Source organism: Sitodiplosis mosellana, unplaced genomic scaffold (assembly GCF_009176505.1).
Source record: "Sitodiplosis mosellana isolate CC-2019 unplaced genomic scaffold, AAFC_SMos_1.0 Smas_scaffold_61, whole genome shotgun sequence".
Classification (NCBI taxonomy): Eukaryota; Metazoa; Arthropoda; class Insecta; order Diptera; family Cecidomyiidae; genus Sitodiplosis; species Sitodiplosis mosellana.
In genome coordinates this window covers 69,892-91,753 of record NW_022595303.1, presented here as the reverse complement: position 1 = coordinate 91,753, position 21,862 = coordinate 69,892, and the positions used below count along the sequence as shown (strand labels likewise).

The 21,862-nt window shown below is 34.6% G+C and overlaps 6 protein-coding genes across 9 annotated transcripts; 1 reads left to right on the top strand and 5 right to left on the bottom strand.

Moving 5' to 3' along the window:
• Window positions 1-5: 5 nt before the first annotated feature.
• Window positions 6-1,453, top strand: LOC129570505 (uncharacterized; the record flags this gene model as incomplete). Its single annotated transcript, XM_055450147.1, is given in 1 exon segment — window positions 6-1,453. A coding segment is annotated over 1 exon segment (364 nt), but the record flags the coding sequence as incomplete, so codon positions are not given.
• A 107-nt stretch (window positions 1,454-1,560) lies between these two features.
• Window positions 1,561-7,437, bottom strand: LOC129570503 (SH2B adapter protein 1). Of its 4 annotated transcripts, none has more exons than XM_055450141.1 (8): window positions 6,665-7,437; window positions 5,641-5,850; window positions 5,034-5,340; window positions 4,509-4,757; window positions 4,039-4,333; window positions 3,507-3,887; window positions 3,290-3,435; window positions 1,561-2,481 (listed from the first exon to the last, which is right to left on the bottom strand). In XM_055450141.1, the coding sequence occupies exons 2-8, from the start codon at window positions 5,700-5,702 to the stop codon at window positions 2,269-2,271; spliced, it is 1,653 nt and encodes a 550-aa protein (XP_055306116.1). In that variant the 5' UTR covers window positions 5,703-5,850; window positions 6,665-7,437; the 3' UTR covers window positions 1,561-2,268. The 4 variants fall into 4 exon arrangements, with proteins under 4 accessions (XP_055306116.1, XP_055306118.1, XP_055306117.1 ...); XM_055450143.1 differs by having other exon boundaries at window positions 4,509-4,739; XM_055450142.1 differs by lacking the exon at window positions 6,665-7,437 and adding an exon at window positions 5,964-6,626.
• Window positions 7,438-9,268: 1,831 nt separating this feature from the next.
• Window positions 9,269-15,194, bottom strand: LOC129570504 (lactosylceramide 4-alpha-galactosyltransferase-like). The gene is made up of 3 exons (XM_055450146.1): window positions 14,127-15,194; window positions 13,534-13,971; window positions 9,269-13,429 (listed from the first exon to the last, which is right to left on the bottom strand). Exons 1-3 carry the CDS (start codon window positions 14,405-14,407, stop codon window positions 13,069-13,071), a joined length of 1,080 nt encoding a protein of 359 aa, XP_055306121.1. The 5' UTR covers window positions 14,408-15,194; the 3' UTR covers window positions 9,269-13,068.
• Window positions 9,323-11,290, bottom strand: LOC129570512 (lactosylceramide 4-alpha-galactosyltransferase-like). The gene is made up of 4 exons (XM_055450155.1): window positions 10,980-11,290; window positions 10,208-10,645; window positions 9,484-9,790; window positions 9,323-9,343 (listed from the first exon to the last, which is right to left on the bottom strand). Exons 1-4 carry the CDS (start codon window positions 11,288-11,290, stop codon window positions 9,323-9,325), a joined length of 1,077 nt encoding a protein of 358 aa, XP_055306130.1.
• A 2,779-nt stretch (window positions 15,195-17,973) lies between the features above and the next one.
• LOC129570554 (zinc finger protein 423-like) lies at window positions 17,974-19,844 on the bottom strand. Its single transcript, XM_055450212.1, has 2 exons — window positions 19,538-19,844; window positions 17,974-19,420 (listed from the first exon to the last, which is right to left on the bottom strand). Exons 1-2 carry the CDS (start codon window positions 19,803-19,805, stop codon window positions 18,696-18,698), a joined length of 993 nt encoding a protein of 330 aa, XP_055306187.1. The 5' UTR covers window positions 19,806-19,844; the 3' UTR covers window positions 17,974-18,695.
• Window positions 19,845-19,976: 132 nt separating this feature from the next.
• On the bottom strand, window positions 19,977-21,621 carry LOC129570553 (uncharacterized). Its single transcript, XM_055450211.1, has 2 exons — window positions 20,660-21,621; window positions 19,977-20,497 (listed from the first exon to the last, which is right to left on the bottom strand). The coding sequence occupies exons 1-2, from the start codon at window positions 20,722-20,724 to the stop codon at window positions 20,200-20,202; spliced, it is 363 nt and encodes a 120-aa protein (XP_055306186.1). The 5' UTR covers window positions 20,725-21,621; the 3' UTR covers window positions 19,977-20,199.
• Between the last annotated feature and the right edge of the window lie 241 nt (window positions 21,622-21,862).

Here is a 21,862-nt window from a genome sequence, read left to right as displayed (position 1 = left end):
GAGATACCGAAACGAAACTACAAACGCAAAAGTACACCAGTCAAAGTCAATGATGAAATGGAGCCAAAGAGTGATGCGAATGTTGGTCTCGATATCTCACCCGACAGCACAACGATTCCGGCTAAACGAATGCGATTCCAATCGATTGAGATCAAAGACAGTGACGACGAATCAACAAACATACCCGAGCCCCCACAAAATACTGAAGAACAGTTCAATTCGCTATTCGGTGGTCCATCTTGTTTCAAAGGTCAAGTCCAACCAAATGCCAACGCACTGCATAAAAATCTGTTGAGCAAGGTCAAGATCAAGAAGGAACGTTCCAACTCATCCGATCACATCACCTACATATTGTCAGACAGCGATTGAATTTGAGAACCAGTCGAAACGAGCCAAAATTGAACATTTTGTCGGGTTTATTCAAATGAACTCAAAACACCACATAATGTGGAATATTTTTTTTCATTTATTTTGTGAAAATTTTAACCTTTGCAAAAGAAAAAAAGGTTTTAAAAAGACAATTTCAACACTTTCCCGAAGTGGAAATTAGCTTATTAGCCGTTTTGAGCGTTTCAATAGAAATGATGCATGTAAATGCACTTAGAATCTAATTCTTCATCGATGTGATCATTTTTCGATTTTTCAGTTGATAAAAATCCAGAATATGGAGTTTTTGGCGAGAAAAAAATTAAATTTCGATGCAAAAGAATTTTTTTCACACAAAAAATCATCGATTGATGCAAAAATGAAATTTTCCGAGCGAAAAATAGAATTTTTTTTTAAGGAAAACCATTTGTTTTGGGGGAAAAACAATTTTTATTCAAGAAAAAAAATTCAAACGAAAACGAATTGGTTTTCAAGACAAAATAAAAATGTTCAAATGAAAAATAAAAAAAAAACGAATTTCGAGAGAAAAGAAATGGATTTTCTAGACGGAAAAATAACTCTTTTATGAAATAAAATAAATTTTTAGAACAAAAATGATCATTTTTGAGGCAAAAAAAAGTAAAATTGAAGCAAATGACACAAATGTTATTCAAATAAATCAGAGTTAAAAATTCCAATGGAGAATTGATTTTTTTTTCAAAAGACACGCTTCATCGAAGACAACGAAGACATTTCTTGAAAATTCTTTTGAAATAAAGTAAACAAAAGCAGAAAATGGAAATTAATTTGCCAGAAAATTTGATTTTTTTCGGTAGATTTTTTTTTAGTTTCAAAAATTCGAATTTCAATAAAAGCAACGTTTTTTTTTTTTCAATTAAAAACCTACCTTTACTTACTGTCCTGTTTTGTTAGAACATCAATTCAGAGTCTAGATTCTAGACATCAATTTAAAGAAGGTAATGAATGATAATGAATAATCATTGAACATCGAGCGTTTTATGGAGGAAAATAAAATGTCAATATACATACTTTACAATAATTTTCAACTCATTTAAGTCCCTTTTTTGTATTGCCCTTGAAAATTCAAGAAAAAAATTTCTTTAAATTCTTCAACAAGAAAAAAATCGAATAAAAAGGAAACCGAACCCAACTTTGGTATAAAATGTCAAGAAGTTTTTTTTTTCATTAAATTTTTAAATTTTTATTACTGCATAAAATATGACTATCAAATTGTGTGTTGCTTATTCAGCTTATAATAATATATTCATATCTATATATATATAAACGTACGCCGTAATAAGATATACTATAGTATAGTATAGCGTTAAAATATATTTATCGTATTATAATACAGGAATATCATTTCATTTCATTCAATTAAAAATTAATCATGTTCCTTCTGATTTAAAAAGTAGCGTTTACATTAGAAATTGTTCTGTTTTTGTGTGTTCCTTTTCGTATATGGAGTACAATTTAAAATGTTGTGATTAAACTTAGCCATCGAGTAACACAATTTAAAAAAAAATTCCATAAATGTACAGTACACTTGCACGATATAGAGAAGCAGAAGAAAAAAACTGAATTAAAAACAACCAGATAGTTTTGCTTGCGCATTTTGACATAGAGAAATTGGCGTGGTGATTCCATGTAACAAATGAATGTGTGCGTAAAATGACTTGTGTTTTATTGACCAGACATTGACTTTCTCGGCGACTGGGAAAATGGATGTCCTTAAACTCTAGTGTTTCCGTGCATTGTAGGAAAAATAAAAAAAAATAAACAAAGTTGTTCGGCTCTCAATCGTGAACAATCACGAGAAAAAAAAACGAAAACCAAATAAATTCATGTACAGTTCGTTGAAAGTGTGAGGTGAGTCTTTTTTTAGACGAAACTGTATTGATTGTCGACAGCTCGTCCAGATTCCGATTCGATGGCATTGCTACGCGGCTGTTGATTTAGTCCAGTGGTTGCGGTCGGTGTGCTGGAATTCGATAGATTGGTCGACGATGACGATTGATTCAACAGCAAATGCGTAACCTCTAAATCACATGTCTTGATCCGTGTACTGGCATTCAATGTGATTATTTGGTTTGGCTACACAATATTCGAACAACAAAAAGAGATAGAAAGGAAAAAAGAAGATGAAAATAACATTCAGTAATCGGGTAACGATTATCATATGAACTATGTGCACCAAAGACGCTTCAGTCCAAGGGATTTTCATTGATTTATCTCACATTTTGTTGGCTTATTTGTTTGTTTTTTTTTTAAACTAAATCATGAAATCCACAAATTGTCAATTTTGGACTGACTAACGCCGGCGCATCAACTGTACACGGGACACAATTCAACGAATATTGGAGAAGATAGTTCAATATTTTTTTTTTTAGTTAAGTGCAAGTGGAAACACTACAACGAACACAGAAAAGTCAAAAAGAATTGAAACACTGGTATCTGGGACCTAGTCTAGGTGGTATAACTTCCGTTATTGTCTTGGATCATGTAAATATTTTTTTTGGTTTGAAAACTTTTCCATGAAACAATGCTACAGAACCATCCAAATGACATTTGATGTCAATCATCGACTAGATCCCAACCAGCTCTAGTGCTACACCGAAATCCATTAATTTAAAAATTACATTCAAACAGAAAACGAAATTTGGAAGAAAAAAAATAGTCACAAAAATTTTTACAAAATTTTTTTTTTGATGAAGAAAGAAGAGCTAAATTTTGTTTGTAGTATGAAATGATGAGAAAGAGAATGAAATAAGAGGGTATCGTATGTGTGTGTGTGTGTCAACGAAAAAGAAAAAATCATATAAAATAAACTGTTTTGCAAGCAATGCAAGCATTCACTGACATTTAAACGACGGCAAGCTGCTAATGATTGAAGCTATCTCACATGTCTTGGTGTCTGTTGATTGTACACATAATTGGTGAGCGTTACATCGGCCGAACCGCCCGACTCAAGCGGTATTGGATTTTGCATAAAATGATCCAGCATTTCGTGTATCGATGGAAACCACAGATGTTGCACACGACATTGACCTGCAATTTTTTTTTGAGATGATGTGAGATTTTGTTTTTAAAACAAAATTCTTTTGTATCCATCAACATACCTCCATCGTTTAAGCTGCACCGAAGATGTTTAGCTTTGCCTTGAAAATTGAATGTCAATACAAATTCGCCTTTGCGCGTCTCACTCTGTCGTACTAGGAACACACCGTGACCATTGGAACCGCCGTGAAGTACAAGATTGGCCGCATCGGAGCGTGCCAATGTGCCATGAAACCATGGAAATTCGCGCATATTCGCCGCTAAATCAGCATCCACCTCCAGCACTGATTCCAAATCACCTTCAGTTAGCTCAAAATTACTCGATGTCGATATCCGTTCGCCTGTACTTCGGCCAATTGTCTCATTTTGCAATGCTAAATTATTGGGTGAGGGTGTTGTCGTTGTTGTGTCGTTTAAAAATGTTGTGCTACCACCGATTGCACCTGATTCAAAGATGGAAAAGGAAAATGGTTTAGTTCTTTGGGTAAATTTCGAAAGATAGTTTTTTTGGGCAGTATAGTGAAATATGATCATTCTTGAAAAAGAAGAAAAAAGAAAACAAACAAGGCTCAGAGAAAAATTGACAACATTCACCTTCAGTGTTAGTGGTCGGCGCTGTAGCAGCTGGTGGAGGTGAAGCAGGAATCGTTGTTAAGTTTGGCATCGCTGTCAATGTTTCAACACCTTGTACTTGTACCGTTGGTGTGCTACGCATGCAATACCGTATAGTTGCCAGCCAACTTCGCATATCATCCGAATTGGCCGCTTCGATCACATATTCCATATGATTGTCGGCTTTAATGACAAACGTATTCTCTCTGCTTGGCATCTCCAGTGCTGTCGTCTCACGAACGTCCGATATTAAAAAGCAAAATACACCACTTCGTGGCTTTGAAATCGAAGAAGAACCAGTAAAGAAATGATTAGTATCGGAATGAGCTAGAAAATTTCATAAAAATCGAGAAAAAAAGGCATTTTTTTGTTCATGCGTCCAATGAACTTAACAAAATCCCATTAAAATAAACAAAGAACAACTACCAATTGTTGAACTCGCAAGCACTAACCTTTTTGGCATTTGGTGGTGAGTAAAATTCTAACAAATAACCGCCGGCCGTTTTGACCAGAGCTAGTTTACACTTTTCCCACTTGTGATTTTCGGATTCGAGACTTTCCTGTGTGAGTACAACAACCTCGCCAACTTTACGGCATTCGACAACAATATTGGAGAGTTTCGCTTTCCCCTGTCGACTGCCCGACGCGTCCGCCTCCTCTGAATGATGTTTATGGAATAATGCCTGCAACAACACAAAACTCTAGATTTCGTCGGGAAAAGAGAATGGAACAAGCAGAACGAGAAAAAGAGAGAGAAAAACAAAAACCATAGCAAAACAAGTGTGGGGCAGTTTGTGTTTGTGCTCGATGCTTATGTATCGGTGGTTTGTGTTTTGTGCATATGGCATTTTTTTTTTTTTTGGAATGGCCAATATCAATGTTGGAATGGCCAACAATGTTGGCCCAACATTGACATTGCCCAATGCCCATTCATTTGATGGAATGACCGGCGTAGATGATGGTGTGTGTTTGCATACCTTTCCTTTTTTAAGTCCCTTGAATGACAAGCGTCGAAAGAATGGTTTCGACGGTTTTGGTGCATCCACCTGATCGTTTCGCTCTGATTCTTCTTCGATGCTATTGACCGTACCATTTGGCTTTTGATGTGAGAGTCGTCGTCGTGAGAATTCCGTTTCAAAATGCTCTGAAAAGCATTCGATGAATCGCTTCATGAAATCCGTATGGGAAGCGGACACTTGCACATTGCCCGGCAGATTTGTGTTGATATAATGCACACAGGATTTGGCAAAATCGGAAGCAGCGGCCCGTGCATGACGTTCACAACTGAAATGGATGCAAATGGTTAGGATTGCATTTTTTATGAGGTTTTTTTTAACGTTAACATTTCTTTTGGGTTTTTTTTTTTAATGTCAAGGAAGTTTTAATGGGTTTTTTTTTCTTCAAGGCAGATTTAAATGAAAAAAAATTAATGAAATTCAACAAAAAAATTAATGAAAAAATCTTTTGAAGAGGAAAAAACCTGTGTTTTTGAACAAAAAACATATTTTTAAAGGAAAAACTTCTTTTTCTACCCAAAAATCTGTTTTTCCATCAAAAACAGGGGTTTTCTATCATCATACTCACAATTCGGACCATCCATAAATACCACCAGATGTACCAGTAGTACTGTTGTTGGCAATTGCCATTACAAAATCTGTCAATGAATTTCCGTATTTCCGTTCGATTGTTGTGTTGTTGCTATTTGTTCGTTCCTTAAATTTTCTTGTCTTTCAGCCAATATTCCCTTGTTTTTTTCTTTCACTTTTGTCGTTTGAGCTCCGTGTTTGCCTTACTCTATTTTAGAAATGTCACACAAATTGAATGAGCAGAACGAAGAAAAAAAATGAAAAACGCAGAATATGATTAACAATACATTGAAAGAAACAGCATGAACTCTGTTCGCATACAATGACATATAGGCAAAAAACGCAAGTGATAAAACACCGGTCTCAATGAAAAGTGCTGCGTGTGTATGTGTCTGTGTGTATGTGAATTGGCACAGTTGTGAATGAACTTATGATGAAATTGATTAAAATAGCACACGATAATGATGGTATCCCCAAAAATAATTAAATCTGTTTTTTTTTTTGTTGGTCATTCGATTGGTCGGCCGGTCCAAAACAAAGTGACATCTTCCATTATCATTGGAAAATTTGTTTGACTTTCGATTTGCGACACTCGTTCTTTCTCTCAATTTCTCATCACCGCCACTCTCTCGTGCTCACGACACACGAAACAATAACAACAACAAGAGTTCTTGCGACGAACGCACACTCATAGAGAAATGGCACCAATTTCACGCTACACACTAACACGTGCGAACACATTCAATGGACACAATCACAACAACAACATAGCAGCAGCACCAACTGAAACTGTCGTCACACACGAATAGTCGACGAACCAAAAAAAAAACAGCAGAGAATCAAGCCCAAATGAAAAAGGAAACCAAATTCACACGCACTGACCAAATTCGTTGTGTTTTATGGATATTTCTACCGCCTTTGCTGGCCTATCGTGTGTATGTTTTTTCTCCGCGTTTTGCCTGTGTGTATTCCATGCGTATGATGGAATGAAAAAAAAATGCGCCACAAAAAAAATTCACTACCTTTGATTGTTTTATTATTTTTACTTCGTTAGTAATTTCGTTGTTCTTGGGTTGTTTTTTGTGTGTGTAGATTTGCTTTACGAATCGCTGAAAATGATCCATGAAACTGCGTCAATCATTTGTGCGATAACTTTTTGTCACTTTTGATGGTGATTCGGTTCTTTTTTTTCCCTTGACTTCGTTGCTTCCTTTCTCTCTCACTCATTCACTCTTAACGAGGATGTCTTTGGTATTGTCGAAGCAATTTTTTGACTGTCATCAATTTATTTTTATACACATTTCCACTAAATTCACTAACAATGCCACTATGCATTATGCGAAATCCATTTTCAACGAAACACTGTCCTTTTTTTATCAATGAATTGTGCATGAATTGGTTGGTTTTTGTGAGACAAACGATTTAAACACACCGATAGAGTCAAAACAAAACAACTCACTTTAGGGCGGCAGACATATTTGATTATTTTCTCGACGCAAACTCTTCAGAGAGAGACCGAATGATATGTATCGATGCGTTTGGCTCTCTTCGTTGCGTCTCTTCGTCGGCTTCACTATCTCATTGACGGCAACGACAACGCAACGATACTATCGTGTAGCACGGGTAACTGTGGTGCTCTTTTAACCGCATGAACCAATGACGCTACCGCAATACCTCTTTATACAGCACTCAACGTTCACATACGAACTGTCACTTGCGAACACAGTTCACATACGCAACGCAAAGAGAGAGAACTTTTAGAACGCACACATGGACACACACACAGAGAATAACAACGCGCATCATACTCACACACGCACACTTGGCTACGCTCATTGTTTATTTGTCATTCTCTCTGTATTGTACACATTTTTTTCCTGTGTTCACGGCCATATGAATGGGAATGCAACTTGCCATTTGCCGGCGATACACACAAACACCAACGACAATCAAAACAAAACAAATGACATGAAATCAAAGCGAGAGAATAATAACACAAAAAAAAGAGAACAACATAAATAGACGGAATTACTGAGTTTTTATTAGGTCTTTTTATGAACGGGGAATTACACTTGTGACTTATTATTTTCCAATTGGATTCATTACGTGATACGTGAGTTTGGTTTTCTGTATGGTTCACAGGTCAATGTCCGTTTGCTATTTGAAATTGGTTTACTTTTAGTAATTATGATGATATTATTGTGATTATAGACATTGTTAGTTTTGATTTTATGATTCGGAAACACATTCATTCAATAAAAAAGACGATGGAAATATATGCAGATTCACTTTGGTACTTCCCAAAAAAGTAGTACTCATTGATAGTACATCCGATGGAAATGGAAGAAGAATAGAAAAACAAAATAAAATTTTTGGAATGTATATTCAAATTGCCGCCGATGTCAGATTCGTTTTTGTTGGAAAAGAGCAGAAAAAAAACAGAAAAAGTTTCAAATAAACGCGATTTTTGGTGTTTTTGTTGTTTTAATTGAAAAAAAAGTAGCCACACGAGTTTTTTTTTTGTCATTCGATTTGGTTGAATTGTTCCACACTGAAAATGATTTCATGCTGAAAGTGATTGAATTATTGCCAAAAATACTAAATTCTTCAACAAATATGTTATAATTTACAAATGTTGATCAAATTCAATTCCACAAATTCACAATTTGTTGCGAATAGAGGAGAATTACAAGAATTTAGACTCTCTTTTTTTCCATGTTCTTCTTTCACAAAACGAGATATTTTTCAACGATTTATGGCTTACCCACTTTTTTTTTACTTTCATCACTTTTGACTTCTTTCGTAAACTGCTGTAGTATGATTGTTGAACGAGGATGTTCCTTGTATATCGAACAATATATTGTGATAAGAACTCAATTATAACTTCATTCTTTGCTTTTCTATGAATCATCCAGTGACCGGTTTGAAAGAATAGTACACTACTGGTGCATATCACTTTGAAGTTCAAGGCCTGATAAAACACGATACGTTTACATAATTTAGATGCTTATCTAAAACGAAACAGGCTCTTCCAAGAGAGAAGAAAAACCAAGCAGACTTTGAACAGAACGTGAGACGTTTTTTCTTCTTCATTCAGTCGACGAGACATTATTTGGATAAGTCGGTTGAATATAAATTTTGTATTGGCTTAAAATGACATTTTTGTACGAAATTCGACCTAAACTTCATTCATAATATGAATGTTTCTTTCTTCACAACCGTTAAAATGGCGCAAACTATCTAGCTTCTTGTTCCAATTTTGAAATTGAAAAAAATGATCATTTCTATGACAAAAAATGGAGAAAACGCTTCATCTCAGAAATGCTAGCAGAAATTGTCCACAATCCAGAAATAATTTCGAAACATGACAATTTTCCCTTCAGTTTATTGACTCGAATTTCAATTTGTTGAACCTGAACCGTTGAACCAACTGTATCTAAAGTAAACGTATTTTTAATTTGTTTGTTTTCGAGCGACGCCCTCGTTGTTGAAAATCGTAATGTTTGCCAAAAAAAAATATTTAATCACATCGTTACTTCCTTTCTGGTGTTATTTGATGTTGTCCGGTGAATCAGTTTTGAAGTTATTTTTGTAATAACCCTTGAAAATTTGATATCACTCGGTCATTTGTTATTGTCTCAATTGCGACACAGAATTTTATTTACATAATTTGTGGTGATTTAGTTGGCCACTAGTATACACTGTAATTTTGTTTAACTTATAATTTACATTCCCAAAACTAAACATCACGATTTCATAGAGTCAATAAAGAAAATGACATTTGTTCTCAAAAGTACTCGCTATCAAAATAAACCAATGGGCAATTTCTTTCAGCAACTACTTGATAAGCATTATTTATACCGAATTTATTCCAAATATCTTTACTGCGATCGTTCCACACATGAATGACTGTTGAATTTTCAATGATTTTCAGAGCTTCATCCAATTTTTCTGGCTCAAAATACAACGTGTAATTTGACCATGAAATTGGATAAAATGTTTCTTTGGGATGAATGGTTAGGCCTTGGCATTGACGTCGTGTCCACAGTGTTCGATCCTCTGTTGAGCATATATCCTCCAGGATTCGTGTCAACATCTTCGGCCCATTCGCTATGAACGATGTTCCGTTGAAATTTTTTATCACTTCTCTGAAATTGCAAATGATTTTATTCATTAACAATAATTAATGCAATTAACGAATCATTTTACTATTTTTGTGGGATTTTCTTTATCTCGGTTGTATAAATGTGCTTCGTAGAAAAAAAATTGTTCGATTAAAAACGTGCTGTGGTTTGAACAACAGAAAATTGTTCTCATGTTTTTTTTTTTGTGTAATATTAAAAAATGATTATTAAAAAAATTCATTGAAATTCGAAGTTTTTTGATTGATTTTTTTTTTTTTAAACCAAACCAATTTGACGTCGTTGGAACCAATTTTTTCATCAAAACTTGATTTTTTAACCAAAAAAAAAGATTTTTTCACACTTTTCCCTGTAAAAAATTATGGAAACATCGAGCTGAACAAAAGATCAACATTAAAATCGGACTAAACAAAAAATAAATACCCAAAAAATCGTTGTGAAATCTCACGACCGATGCCGTAATTGTTCAAATGCAAAACGGCACCATTTACAACCGTTGCCCAGTCATCGCCGATAAAGTCCTCGCCCAAATCGTCGATATTTTTCTGAACGATCACATCCAAATCCATGTGATAGCCGCCGTATTTGTACAGTGTAATTGCACGCACTATATCTGACATATGTTCGAATAGGAATGCTGACTCAAAGAGTTTATTGCTCTTGAGCCAATCGGTCAATGGTGTTTTGAATGAATATCGCCATAAATTCATATTTCGAACATAAATGTTGCCATAGGTCTGAAGTTTGTTGTAGAATTGTGGCAACATTTCATTTTCTCTAACTCCAACTGGAGATGCAAATATCACAAATATATCACGGGTTGGATTCAGCCGAGCAGCTGACTCAATGGCACATGCTTGCCTAATCAAAACAAATGGGAAAAAGAGACTTTAGTTGATTTTTATGGAATTTTTTTTTTTTTCAAAGTATGAAGACAATGCACAGTCTTTTCTTTGATTGAACTGATTGTCATTCAGCTTGAAAAGACTGTACTTCAGGTTCAACCACAATTCGATTCTGAGCATTGCCCAAAAAGACTCTATCAAATACTCAGCAGTAAGAAATTTTTCTGTTTCTTAAAAGTATTTGAAAAATCTGAACAAATGAATGAGTCTTCTCACACCAAAGTGTGAAGTCATTGAAAATTTCAATACGACGTATTTTCAATGGTGATCAATTAATGTACATAACTTACTTCGCGTTAAGTTTCACGATGCCTGTCTCTGAGCACGTAGTTTCGTGGAAAAAAATGGCTTTGCCCACCGTAGGCTGTTTTTCCGCATCCAAAATATCTTCAAAATAACTAATTGAACCGTGTGCACTGGGTGACTTATAACAACGATTAATACCATTTAATTCACTGGGTTCTAATTCATTGACACTTGGCGTTCGGAATTTGATATCACTTCGTAGAAACCTTGAATCGGTCAAAATGGTTACGGTCAAAACGATCGAAGAAGCTAACGCAAGTGAATATCGTAAATAGCTTGCGAACTGTACGGTCATTGTGATGCTCAAATATCAACACTATATATAGACTGAAATTGAGTAAATTCAAGAGGCCCCGAAAAAGCCAAAATAATTGTGATAAAAACAAACCATTACCAATCTTATCACAAACACTGCCCAGGAAATGTCTGTATACACGAAACACACCGACAGAAATACATACCATTCGCATCACTATGTCACAGAGAACGAGTTCGATCGACGAACGAGAATAAATTACCATGGCATTTTATCACTCGCATTTTTCGGTGGTGTTGGTGAGGCGATAATTTTTGTAACATATCGCTTTGTTTGATTTTTTGTTATTTCTCCGTTCGTGCTTCTCTCACTCGAACTCAATGATCTAATTATATTCATTTGGCATTAAATGAAATTTGTGAAAGAGAGAATTGACAAACACAACTCGACCAAAGTGAGTCTACTAAGTTGATTCGCTCGTGAAATGTGAACATCTAGTTTCTACTATTTTGGAGTAGTGGCTTTGAAAGTGAAAATTTTGTCTCAATCAATAAAATTTCATTGATGAGACGATGATCTGGTTTTAAATTTTAATTTACACACTTATTTGGTTCTCGTTCGGATTTATCGGATACTAATAATTAGAGCAGTGAATATAGCAGTCGGTTTGACGTCTATCAAATAGGTATTCAAATGTCCATCAAATTGGTCTCCATTTAACACTGATAAAATCGTTATTTATCGAACCAAAACTTAAAAGATAGCGAATGTAATGCGATGCTTTGCTGAATAGAAACTAAATGACGTTTTTTTTTAAATTATTTTCAAGTTTTACTGTAAATTTTTGATCAAACAAAGATTTAAACTAATCCATTTTATTCCAAATGTATATTGAAAGTGGTTTGAATGAAAACTCGCATTCAATTTCATTTGTTACATGCATGCCTTAAGGCAGCTTAATATGGAAAAACGCTGTTGGTGAAACTTAAAGGGAGAAGAAGAAAATGGAGGGAAAATGTTGAGAGAATAGTTGAACGAGATAAACTGCATGATAGAAGCTTGCGTTGCATAGTCTCAGTCAGGGAACACGAATTTCCTTCGGAATTTGTGCACAGTTCATGATTTTCGAGTCATTTTTGATTCGTTATATTGATCTAAACACCGCAATAATGAAAATGAACTGATAAACTTTGTAATGGGTAAAAATTCAATGTCAATTAAGTTTTAGCTACAAGTAACGACAGTTAATTTTATCGCTGAGTAAATATTTCCATTAGAATCGATCGTATTTTTTTCCATTATCAGTGAGATCTTCAGGATTACATCATACACCAGAAATCTATCGACCCAATGCACAATGCACATTTATACCTGGTACTTTTCTATCTATGTCTCGCATTTAATAAACCGAAGTTGATACGATGACTGCAAAAAAAAATCACGACAAAGATAGAAAAAGATAACGTAAAATGTAAGAAAGACAGATATCAATCGGAAGAAAATTGGAAAAAAAAATTGAAATGTCTGTATAACACAGAAAACAGTCCAAAGTAGTCAAGAATGTTATTTTATTTTATTTTTTGAGCATATGGAGTAATTGTACTCTGAAATTATATTTTAACTTCTCTTTACAGATATTTGAACTTTGCAACAAAATTACGATAGTTTTTGTTGATTTTGAAAACAACACAGAGAAAAAAACCGCCTTATCTGTTCATGGAAAAACACCAAAAATTTCCATTTTTAGTTTGATATAAAAAGTTTCTTATGTTCCATGTGGATTCTTCTCTGAAGTACTTTTCTTTCAATGTAACTCTTCAAAAATACTCGCTACTCCCCCAAACTAATGGACAATTCTTTTCGGCTGTGCTTTGATAAGCATTGTTTGTACCGACTTTATTCCATATTTTGCTGCTACGATCGTTCCACACATGAATTAACGTTGAATTCATAGCTAATTTCAGAGCTTCTTCTCGTGCAACCGGTTCAAAATACATCAAATAATCGGTCCAAGAGATTGGATAGAATGTTTCCTTTGGTTGCAGCTTGAGACCAGAGCAACGTTCCCGTGTCCATAGTGTTCGATTCGTTGTTTTACAAATATCCGCACAGATTTGTGTCAACAACGTGGGCCCATTTGCCAAGAAATCATCTACGTCAAAAGTGTTAATCACACCTCTGAAAAAGAATGAATTAAAAAATTGAATAAATGAACTCAAGTTTTGAAGATTCAAATGAAAAAAAAAAAAAACGTTTTCCTCAAAGAAAAAAATCATATTTACTTCAAATATCGTCCGGAAACTTCTCGTCCAATACCAAAATTGTTCAAGTGCATAACACCACCGGCAACAACTTCACCCCAATCGTCACCGAGAAAATCTTCACCCAAATCCTTCAGACTTTTCTGCACAACAATGTCCAAGTCCATATAAAGACCACCAAATTTGTACAATGTTACCGCCCGTAAATAGTCTGACATGTGTTCGTATAAAAATCTCGATTTGAAAAGATCATTGGTTTTCACCCATTCGGCAACTGGAGTGCCAGCTGAATATTCCCATAGGTCCATGTTTCGAAGATGAATGTTCTCGTATTTTAAGAGCTCACCAATGAATGGTGGCATGTGTTCGTTACTGTCCAGTCCAACCGATGAGGCAAATATAACAAAAATATCACGGTCAGGATTCCACAGTGCTGTCGATTCAATGGCACATGCTTGCCTATTGGAGAACGGAAAAGTGTTTTTTTTCAAGTGATTTGCTCTCTTTTTTTTCGAATGATTCCATAAACAAACGGCTAATTATTATGCACGTTCAAATGCATTCAATTCACATTTATGTGAATGATTTATAAAGTGAATCAACCAATAACTTACTTTGCATTTAATTTCGCAATGCCCGTCGTTGAACACGATGTTTCGTGGAAAAAAATCGCTTTACCCGGTATTGGTTGCTTGTTTGCATTCGAAATATCATCAAAATATACCATCGAAGTGGACAGACTCTCCTTTGATTCCACATGTTTGTAGCACAAAATTTTATTCTTCAGATCATAAGCTCGTAAAAAGAATGCACTTAGATAAATACACAAGATACACACTGCGAATAAGAGCAATAGACATTTCCTTTGGAAATGACGAAACAATCGAACGAGCATTGTGATGTTTAATGTAACTTGTCAAGTGGCACAAATGCTGTGTGTGTTTTTTTTTCTGCAAGAGAAAAATGTTCATTCGTTGATATCGCTATGCTATTCGATAAATGAATGGTTATGTTACTTGATTTATACACAAGCAACGATGAGGTGATGGCTCTGATTTAATACAAACCAATGACTGCAAAGTGTCAAACGTAAATAGACAGCAGCGACAAGTCACATAATACTAAATGCATCCATTCCCATTAAGGCTTAATGTAAATTTGTTTGCGCGGAGTTTGAAAACAATGAAAAATTGAATGGGTGCGTTTAATATTATGCAACATACTAGCGATAGTCGATACGAACAGTTTAGGTAGTTGTATTGAGCTATGAGACTGTATGTGTACTGAATTCTTCTCAACCGTGCTATTCGAAATGTGTCAAAAGTCATCTTCGTTGATCCTATGAACTCCAATTAGCTATCGTTCAATCAGAAATCCACATAATGGATTCACAGCACCACAACTTTACAAAACAAATTATCCACCACAACTATAAAATGGAATCGAGACCGAGCTGAGGGAACTAAGTTAAAAAATATGTGATATAGGATTTTAGTTTTGCAAACTGATGCGTTATCAAATGTCACCTATCGGAGTATCGATCTAACTGATTTAATTGAACAAAACGCGTAACAAATCGATTTTGTGTTCAAAATTGCATTGAAAATATGCAAGAAGCCGTCGGTTCTAAACGTTTCAAGCGCCCCTGACAATCTAAACCGTAATCGACAATACGCAAAATTTGTATGACTCAACGAATGAAAAAATGGATTCAGTTCCAGTCGCACGTATATTCAACGACATTGCAATTTGGAATACACTTGAAAACTAGCACACAACTTAATGACACGTAGTTTTATCAATAATAATTATACTCTTTAAATCGTGATAGATAAAATTGACAAATATCTAAGCTAATTACTATTGAACGCTCTCAAGCGCTGATAAAAATGCAGTCAATAAATGCAATTGTTGCATTGATCGATGAAAATGTGTACGGTATTCGCTTCTGTTCTGTTCAGGCTATGAACTAATTTTGCTGTTCGACTGTCGCTAGAATTTTGCCCGACACATTTGATTCAAATGATACGAAAGCCGTGTTCAAGTTGCTTTAGGTTATCAACAGAGTGCATCGGAAATTTTTATTTGATAATAAGTTAAAATCTACAGGAATAAATGAAATGAATAAATTATGCTTTTTTTTATTTCTATAGGAAAAAAGGCTTGAAAATGTCCATCAAATTGATTTCAATCAATTAATTTGAATGTAATTTGATGTTACTTTATGGGTGAAACGAAAAACGTCCTAAAAAACCCAAAAATCGTCCTATAAATTACGAAAATCAGTTATAATTAAATAAACAAATAAATATCACAAAAATCGTCCTGAAAAAATAACAAAATTGAACTAAAAGACCCTAATTTCGTCCGAAAAATAATACAAAAAACATCATAAAAAACAGATTGTGTTTGTTACAGTATATTTTACTGAGTAGTCTCATTGCCATTGAGATATATAATCAAACATACAGTTACTCACAAAATTGTTCAATGTGTCCAAAACGCATATTTTCTATATCACATGGGGTAGATATACTTGCTTACGTGTGATACTTGCTTACGTGCGTCTCATATTCATCATATTTCGTCAAAAAAGAAACATTTGACTACATCTATTCGTAATGCTCAATTTTATGTTACAAAATATCGCTGATAACATTCGATGCTGTTGTTTTTACAATCTAAGGAATTCCCGTTCATTTCGTCTATTCCACAGTTCTCCGTTGAGTCACGCTTTAATCATTTCCTTCTTCAATTCTACAGCATCAAAATAAGAAACATTTTCGTTAGTTTTATGAGAAAATGATTTCATTTTAGTTATCAACAACAAACAACTTCGTTGTTTTCTTCGATTGGGTTATTAAGACAATTTTGAGTTTTATTCCATAAAGGTATTTTTTCCATGAAAAAGACTGAATTTAGCGTTCGAGTGCTTTGGCAGTTTAATAAGTCTCTGTTAAATTGCCAACTAATGGGTTTGTATTTTTTTTTAAATTGACATGGGCTGTTATTTGAAATGGTCACTAGGCAAAGCGTTTTATCTTAGCATTGAAAGGACTCTATTGGCGTTAGCCTACCGCATTCATGTCCGAAAAGCATTACTTCATGCAGGAAACAACATTACTTTGTCATGAAAAATTGTTTAAATTAACATCTTTTTTTATTGAACGCCGCAGACATTGAATAAAACTTTACTACAGAGTGCATGGCACAGAGATAGTATAGTTGAAAGCGATGCGTTGTCAAATGCAAAAATTGTAAGCTTTATTTCGTTCTTCTTATCGCTTTGCGTTCATCGTATTTTTGCAAAATAAACAACCATTTTTTTGTCCACTAAATAATCAGTTTTGTCATGATGAAACACAAATAAATAAAACGCAACGATTTGCAACAGTAAATTTTGAATTGACCCTTGTGAGCGTACAATAATTTATACCATTCTAGTTCTGGCGCAAGACACTCATAATTAATCATCGACGCGGCAATTGATAAGATTTTATAATGACTGTTTGCCTTTTGAATACGGTCAATACTTTCAGTATTTGAACCGCTGTCAATGAATTCATTCTCAAACTCATGAAAATTGTATGATTTTCGATGGCTTTTGAATACTCGAACTCACAATGTGCTGTGTATTAATCATATTTTTTCACGCTGGTGGTGCACCTAGCCCATGGATGGATGTACTATGGGTTAGCTGAACTATGTAACTGAATGTCAAGTTGGTTGTGTATGAATTTTGACAGAACTTCTGCGGCCATCACCTAGTTGCGCCACATATCACATCGTTTCATAGACATTGTGAGTTCGGAATACTAGACTATCCCGCTTCCGACAAAAATGAATTATATTCAGTGAATTGGGGTGGCGGTCATAACGCCCCGTAAACTGACACCATGCTTCTGTGACCGCAACTCAATGAATATATTCATAACTATCGTTATTATAAACCATTTTACGAGTTGCGGTGATTTCAACGCATTAGCTTTCTTCACACAGTCGATGAATACAACCAAGGTCGACGACATTTTCAATTCAATTATCACGTTATTGGTGTTGTATCTGAGATTCAATTATTATTCAAAAGAAAAAAAAAACGAGAGTAAAAATCGACCTTTGTAACTAAAATCAGTCAATTAGTAGAGTCGCGTGCTACAGTTGACACGAAAAACTTCAATTGAACATAATCAATTTACAGAATGTGCTTGTGTTCTGCTCTGTTCGTTGCTCTTTCTTTCATTCATATGAGTTCTGTTCCGTACTCCATTTGATGTTAGTTACTATTTCTTACGATTTAAAAAAAAAACTCACCTGCTTCTTTGTTTCTCGAAAAATTGAAATTATCACAAAGCAATTGGTGTATATTGCTCCAAAACTCTCCTGCAAATCTCAATATAAAATTAAAACCGCACTAAATTCTTTTTCGGATTTATTCATTAGAAAATATTTATTGTACATTTTTCTTTAAAATTTTCTCTTGATTTTTTTCAGAAAAAATCGTTCGATTTCCTTATTATTATAAGAAAATTCACAATTTTAGTGTAAAAAATTGGTTCATTCAATGAAAAAAAAATTGTTTTATTACTTTTTTGGCGCTGAAATGTTGGTAATATTTTTAAGGCATCATTTTTTTCGTCCATCTTTCTCTTTGTTCAACTTGTATTTCGTTCCTTTCTTTATCATTATTTTTGTTCAATTTCATTTTGGTTAAGTTTCCAATAAAAATGGATCTGTTTACGGTCGTTTATTCTACTTTTCTTTACTTATTTGATTCTAATGGAAAATTTTGATTTTCATGCGATTTTGGTTGAAAACTAATTTTTGTTCTAAAAATGTTTTTTATGAAAATGAGAAAACTCAGAGTTTTTTCGGTATGGCATATATATGAAACATATATAATTATAATTTAACGCATAAAAAGGTGATACAATTCAAATGTAATTGCTTTCCTAATAGCAGAAATGGTTTGAAATTCAATTTTGATCGGATTTTTCAATTTTATGCTAAAGTCAGTTATCAAGAGTTCATGAAAAGTGAAAAACTATTGTCCAGTTGGATCGATTTAAAGTAGCAAAATGATATGAAAAAAAAATAAAGATGAAAAAGATATTCATGTGTGAATATGAATCACTTACAAAATGACATTTCATTGATATGATATCAATTAAAAATCAACACATGTTCTACGTGGCTGTATTTGTTTGCCTAACAGACATCTGTTTTCCACCTTCGTACGTTGTTTCCGTGTCGCATTGGGTACGTGCCAAATTGGTTATCTTTTTGCTACCGATGCCAGTTATACTGATTGTTTTTGATGGATGTTCGTTGTTGAAATGATCAAAAATATGTGCGACCGAACCATCCACTTGGCGTTGGCAAATGTTGCAAATCAATTTCTGAATCGTTGATACCGACAGTTTGATATTTCGATTTGGGTTGCGACAAACGTGTTGAAGTTTTATCTGCACATTTCCCTGGTGTGTGCATAAAATGTGTTCTAAAACGTCTTTCTTCCGCAAATAAACGCCCATGCAAATCATGCATTGATGTAAATCGCTGCGATGCATCAATAAATGGGCAGCGACCCATTGATTACCCGGAATTAGATCATTTTTCCGAACGGTTACACCGCAGAAGCATTGGTATTCATCGATGTCATTGTGCTTGTCAGTAAAATGTGCTGTGAATGCAAGAGCGTCAAGTAATTGCGTCTGGCAAACGGTACATTTGAAACGTTGCGATGCTTCGGCAAAACCGAACTTTGCTGATACATCCGAATGAACTGGCGACATATCTGGGATCAGCATCAATTTTTCATAATTCAACTCATCAATCAATTGATGATGCTCGTTCACCAGATGGTTTTCAATGGACGATAAATGGAATTGGATGTAATTACAGTCCTTGCCTAGAGGAGGAAAGAAGTAAAAATTAATGAAATACGTAACAATGACTTCATCTCGAATCAGTAGCTATTTACGTTTTAGAACATTCAATTGAAAAGTCATTGAAACATAGTACTTACACATGTAACCCATCAGCGAGGCGTCAGACGAGTTTTGATCGAAAACGTTCATCACTTGACCGGCGCAATTTTTGTGATCATTTTTGTTCTTGAATTTCATGTTGCAGGTATCGCAAGCGAACATCAATTCGCCAGTGTGATTGATTAAGTGTTGGGTCCAGTGATGTTTCACCATTTTCTTTGTTTCCTCGCAGAACAGACAGAATGCTTCAATTTTTCCCATGTTCAATTGGAATTTCTCGGCTTGTGCACGCAATCGATCAGCCATTTTGGGCGACGGTCGAGCAATCGGAACTTTGAAGAAGAAATCAATTGAATAAATATCAGTTAAAAAAGTTTCAGTCAACATTTCACGGGAAAATTAAACATTGATACGACCCGTAAAGAAGGAATTTGGATAATTTTGGTCGATGTAGTTCACAACAAACGTTGTGTGATATATATACGTTTGTTGTATGCGTGTGTATGTTTGTTGATGCGACGGCTACTGAGCACGAGAGATGTGTGTGCGGCTTTTGTGAGCGCGAGATCCGTGTATGCGTCGCTGTTGCAACCATCGATATGCTAGCATTAATGCTGTGCCTTAAAACATGCTGCTTCCTAAGCAATGCAAATGCGAACGTCTGGTTTTTTTGGGTAATTTTCAATAAAAATATTCACATTTAATCGTATTTTTTTTTACCTTGACGTTCATTCAATTGTTTGGCGTGTACCTTTGCATGCATGCTGTGTCTGCGTCTTTGCTTTGGCTGAGGCAGACGGTTGGTTTGCTTTGGCTGAGGCAGACGGTTGGGTTCTGGCTCCGGAATAGACTTTCGTTTTCTACCTACTCTTCTACCAGGTAAAACATCCGGAGCTTGTCCGTTTTCGATGCCCGGCAATGGATGATGTCCATTTGATTGCGAATGGAGTGGTTGAACCACGGGCTGTTGCAGAGATTGCTGCAACTGCTGAACGGTTCTAAAAAAAAACAAAGAAAATAACTTGAATTAGAATTAAATTCCTTTTTCTCAAACACACAGTTTGCAAAAAACGGTATTTTTGTTTAAAGCACAATAAAATAAAAACTAATGCAGGCTTATGAGACGGAATAAAAATTTATTGAATCAATTTAATCTGTACCGTGTAAGTGATGCCAACTGCTGTTGAACTACTGCCAATAGTTCGCTTGGTGTTTGCTTCTCCATTTTTTTCCTGTACACGTGAACCAATTTAATTAGTTGAAAAAAAAACTGCCGACTGTTGACAAATGACAAAGATGTGATTTAAATTAAAAAAAATTCAGGTGCCACAAGAGAATATCGTTCAAATTTCCAACAAAAATTTCAACAAAATCCAAATTCCTCTTCTGAATTTATTTTATTCTATAGTAAGAAAATCAAGAGACAACAAAAATTTGCTATGATTTGCATCAAGTTAGAAAAAGAAATTTGCGAAGACAAATGAAATCCTTTGACGAAAGTTCTTTATCGTTACACATTCACGCAATAGCTTCGTTCTCTCAATTCATTCGAATGGTCACTTCTTAGTAGTAGTGCAAATGAGAGCGAAAACATTTGAAAATAAATCCAACGCTTGGTTCACACACTCCAACGTATTTAGTGGAATAACATTCAACCAAGCATTCAACTCCAATGTATTGTTGAAATGCATGATACTCAAACAAACATTCAATGCTTAGTTTACATGAGAAAATGAGAGCGAACATAAACAATGTGCTTGGCCAAAGCGCAGTGCTATGAGCGAATTAACACATTCTCCCATGATATCATCGATATGCGCAGAAAATGTTGATCGTATTGCCTTCGATCGAAAAACATGTGCTTTTTCAGAACAAAATTACAAGAGTCGCCATTTTCTATTTGATGTGCCTACGCTCTGGTTTAAATTGAATTGAATAGGTCGTGTTGAACTTGAAAATTGTAAAAAAAAAATTCTTTTGGATTGCATGATGCAACATCTAAATATATTCATCAATAAAATCAAAATTGTAATATTGATTTAGGAATTGAATGTGATTCATACTCATGAATCAAATACGTTTGAGAATATTTTATGAACAAAATTCCGGGAAAAAAAACGAGTAAAAATCTGATTTATAAATGTCCACGATCAATGAATATGTTTTGTTATCACTTAAATAGAACACTTACCCAATTATGAATGCGTCAATCGATCCTTTTAAATTTTCACTTATTTCCTTTCAAATATCAATTATTGAATAAAAAAAATTATTTTTACACAGAATTCCGTATATTTTCGAAGAAACGTATCAGGAAAAATGAATGAATGGGGCCCGTTTGAATGTTATAATTTTTTTCAGTC